Here is a 3,898-nt window from a genome sequence, read left to right as displayed (position 1 = left end):
TCATGAGCGTGCAGATTAACTGTTTTTTCTCGCCACGAGCTCCTGGAATGTCCAAATAGCACGAAAATTTGCACACACCTTGGGCACATGAGTATCTTCGATCTCACAAAAATTTAGATTTTTTTAGATTTTTTTGCTATTTTTTCAGGACGCTCAAAGCTGTTTGACCGGACGGTAACAGCGCAGAAAGGCATTTCTATAAGGGCACCTAACGGTGGAGGAGCAAATTTGAGCAGGCTTTCGAATTAGGGGTATATCTGATTAGGTGGTTCGAGTTAGGGACAGAAATGCAAATGGCCCAACCTTTTATGCGCGTGCATTATTGTACAGTTTTTGTCGGAGCTGTCCGGCATCAAAAAAACCCGAATTTTAGCGTGCGAAGCAGTTTTTGTGCTTCTGTTGGAGATGCTCTGAACATATAAGTATGCACCAGAATTATCCACCTAAACATACAACCATGCATCATCATGCATTTTAAAAGATTTAAATTATATTATGCTAGTATTTAACAAATATTATACAACTATTTAATAATCAAATCAAATATAGTAGATCTATGTGTTTTCAGCTTCATTCACCTATTAATCCAAAATATCCATGTGTTGCAAGCGATAGGAGTATAGGACTCATTGATCCCTATATTACTCGACAGTGCAAATTTTGTCGACCGGAACTTTTCTTCTTTGTCCACCACAATCGGAATTCTGAGGTGTACTACTCACCCTATACTGGGGTTCAAACCAACTCCTCGCTGACAGCCGCTGGCATGCTAGTATTTGAAGATTGCGTCGTCGTTGTACGGCCGGTTGACGACCCGACAGTGGTGGTGGTGTCGCTGTACTCCATGGTGGAAGCTGCGAAAGGCTGCAGGTACACAGCTACCGGCATCTTGGGCGGCAGCACCGGCATCCTGAACTTCCTTGACTGCAGCGCCTCGGCGGCCTGCCTGATCGCCGGCCTCATCTTGGGGTCGGGGTGCGCGGCCCACAGCCCGACGGCCACCACCCTCTCCACTTCCCACCGGTCGAACACGCCGCCAAGACGCTCGTCAGCGGCGTCGATGGCGGCGCCCCTGCCGTAGAGGTCCCACGCCCACTCCAGCAGTCGAAACACCTGGCCGTCCTTGGCACCGTCTCTCGGCGGCGCCATCGGCCGCCGCCCACACACGATCTCCAGCAGGGTGACGCCAAAGCTGTACATGTCGGACTCGGTGGATGCCTTGCCGGTGATGACGCACTCCGGGTCGAGGTAGCCCGGGGTGCCCGCCATGCCGGACATTGTCTGCAAGCTCATGCCGTGGTCGATGAGCCGCGATAGGCCAAAATCGCCTAGCTTGGTGTTGAAGGACTCATCCAGCATGATGTTGCTCGGCTTAATGTCACCGTGGACAACGCATTGATCCCATTCTTGGTGAAGGTACAGCACGGCTGACGCCAACCCAAGAATTATCTGGTATCTGGTAATAACAAAAGTAAGGGCACAATCAAGTAGAATCAGATTTATTCCAAGCACTCCGACTCAATTTAATACTTCCTCCGTAAATTAATATAAGAGCGTTTAGAATACTAAAATAGTGATCCAAACGCTTTTATATTAGTTTATAGAGGGAGTATGATTTTGGCTCCGCGCATCTTTATTACGTAGAGGTTGGATATTGCTCATCATGCATTGTATGTGTATAATGCTACATTTTGAGTTAATAATAGCGTCCTAAAAAACTGATAGGAAGATTTTTCTAGTCTACTCTATAATAAGCGCGAGTCTAAAATTAGGGTCATTTCAGTCAAGATACGAAATCAAGTTAAGAATACGACTGACATGTAGCTCCAAGCAAAGCATGCATACCTAACTTGCCATGTCAGAACATCTTGTTTGCTGTAGAGGTACCCATCGAGGCTGCCGTTGTGCACGAGCTCGTAGACCAGCAGCAGCCGCCGGCGGCAATGGCACCAGCCGATGAGCTGCACAAGATTCCGGTGGCGCAGTCTGCTGATGATGGTGACCTCCGACCTGTACTCCTTCCTCCCCTCCGAGGACGCCCCTCGCGAGAACACCTTGATGGCGACGTCGCGGCCGCCGAGCTCTTTCATGTGACCGCGGTACACCGACCCGGAGCCGCCCTGCCCCAGCTTCCCTTCCTCCGCGAAGTTCCTCGTCGCCGCCGCCAGGTTGGCGTACGGGATGGGCCGCGGTCCCGCGCTGGAACCGAACTCATCGTCGTCGATGTCGAGGGAGTCTGGAGTCATGTCGCCGGCGAGCATGTCCTTGTCGTCTGGCTGCCTGTTTCTCCTGCTTGCACGCCGGAGCAGCACCGCGACGGCGACCCCGAGCAGGAGCACCAGGAAGGCTGCGGCGGCAACCCCGGCACTGAGTTTGGTTGACCAGGTAGACGGGGGAGCCGTGCCGTTCCTTGTCGGGAGCGTGGACTGGAAGGAGCACGAGAGCACCGTGTGATTGCTGCCGAACGCTGCGCCGGTGGCCGCCGAGAAGCCTATGGAGACCTGGTCTGGCAGCAAGCTTCGCAAGTCGATGGTGGCGGACAGTTTGTAAGTGGTGCCACCGACGCTGAGGAAGACGTCCAGCCTCGTCGTGGCGCTGTCGTACTTCACCGTCGAAGACATCACGCCGGCGTCGACGAGGCTGGTGTCTGGCAAGATCCTGAAGTTGCCGCGTGAGTCGATGTTGTTCACGTCTATGCCGATGTGCCGGTTGCTGGGGTCCCACGGGTCACGGTGGGTGTCGAACTCGACGGCGACGAAGCGGGCGCTGCCGGATGCGTTCGTCAGGTTCGCCGTCTCGTCGAAGAGCCCAAGGCAGCCCTCGTAGGACTCCTGCGGCATTTCGGGCATGTACGGCGCGATGAAGAACGCCATGCCGTGCCCAGGGGGGGCTCTCCGGCCATCCAGAGGCAGAGACTGGATGGTGAAGTTGAAGGTGGCGGTGAAGCTGGCCACCTCGCCCGTGGCGCCCTCCCAGAGCTGCACCGCCGGCTTGTACAGAGCGCGGCCCCTTGCTCGACAGCCGGCAAAGTTCTTGTCGCCGAGGAGGTCAATCCTGCCGTCGATGATCTTCGCGTCATCCTCCGCCCTGAAATCGCCGGAGCTGAAGTAGACGTGGTCGAACGAGACTGCGGTCGCATGGCGGACGTGTACACAGAGGAGGAGCCAGAAGCACGAGCACAGCCTCAGCGCAGCCATTGCTGTGGTTCTGAGCTCTGATGAGGATTGAAACTCGCAGACCACAATAGCAGCGCCCGTGCTAGCATGCCCTCTTTCTAGTCGTGCGAGGGAAAAACCTTGAGCAGCCATTAACGTACGTTTTCCAAACTAGATGCTAATCTGACATGGAAGTCTGCGCCACTGTAAGCGACATCTCAGGACCAGGAGAAGAAATAATGTGCGTGCACGAAACGTTCAAGGACAGTGGCGAGTGGACTAGCGTGCGTCCAATATCCTTCGTCGCGTCGACTAGACCGGCTGGCCGGCTTCATCTTAGCAAGTTTCTACTGGGAGTCAGCTCTGGTCTTTGTTGTTAGGCCAGCCCATGTCGCCGAGTACATTCTGAAAGCACGCGAGGCGACCACGACGACAGTCGACAGCGCGCGTTGGCGTGATCCCGACCAAGTTCTTTATGCCGAGATGCACCGCGCTGCGATGGCAGCCAACGCATTTCTAGCCGGAACAGGACGTCCATTCGACACTAGCAACGCACGCCAACACTTGGCTTGATTTGGATGGCCACAGGGGCGTTTCGTTCAAGTTGTTTTACATTATTTATTTACTTTGAGCTAAAGATCAAACACTTTAGCTGTACGTAAGTCGCTTGAATTTTAAATTTAGGCACGTCAAATTTCTGAGCGTTGGTTCTTTTGTCAAGATTTGTGCTTGGCCTTTTTTAT

At 53.5% G+C, this 3,898-nt stretch overlaps 1 protein-coding gene across 1 annotated transcript; it reads right to left on the bottom strand.

Annotated features, from left to right (window-relative positions):
• Positions 1 to 504: 504 nt before the first annotated feature.
• Positions 505 to 3,323, bottom strand: LOC125524687 (L-type lectin-domain containing receptor kinase IX.1-like). The gene is made up of 2 exons (XM_048689722.2): positions 1,846 to 3,323; positions 505 to 1,456 (listed from the first exon to the last, which is right to left on the bottom strand). Exons 1-2 carry the CDS (start codon positions 3,306 to 3,308, stop codon positions 736 to 738), a joined length of 2,184 nt encoding a protein of 727 aa, XP_048545679.2. The 5' UTR covers positions 3,309 to 3,323; the 3' UTR covers positions 505 to 735.
• Between the last annotated feature and the right edge of the window lie 575 nt (positions 3,324 to 3,898).

The sequence above is a fragment of the Triticum urartu genome, chromosome 7A (assembly GCF_056163025.1).
Source record: "Triticum urartu cultivar PI428250 chromosome 7A, HENAU_Tu73, whole genome shotgun sequence".
Classification (NCBI taxonomy): domain Eukaryota; kingdom Viridiplantae; phylum Streptophyta; class Magnoliopsida; order Poales; family Poaceae; genus Triticum; species Triticum urartu.
Note: the sequence above shows the minus strand (reverse complement) of the source record. Positions and strands in the feature narration are given on the sequence as shown.

Excerpts from the sequence above, each read along its gene's own strand:
- LOC125524687 (XM_048689722.2), bottom strand. The coding sequence starts at position 3,308 with ATGGCTGCTCAAGGTTTTTCCCTCGCACGACTAGAAAGAGGGCATGCT. Across the intron at positions 1,457-1,845 it reads GTTCTGACATGGCAAGTTAG|ATACCAGATAATTCTTGGGT; the intron begins GTATGCATGCTT and ends TGTTATTACCAG.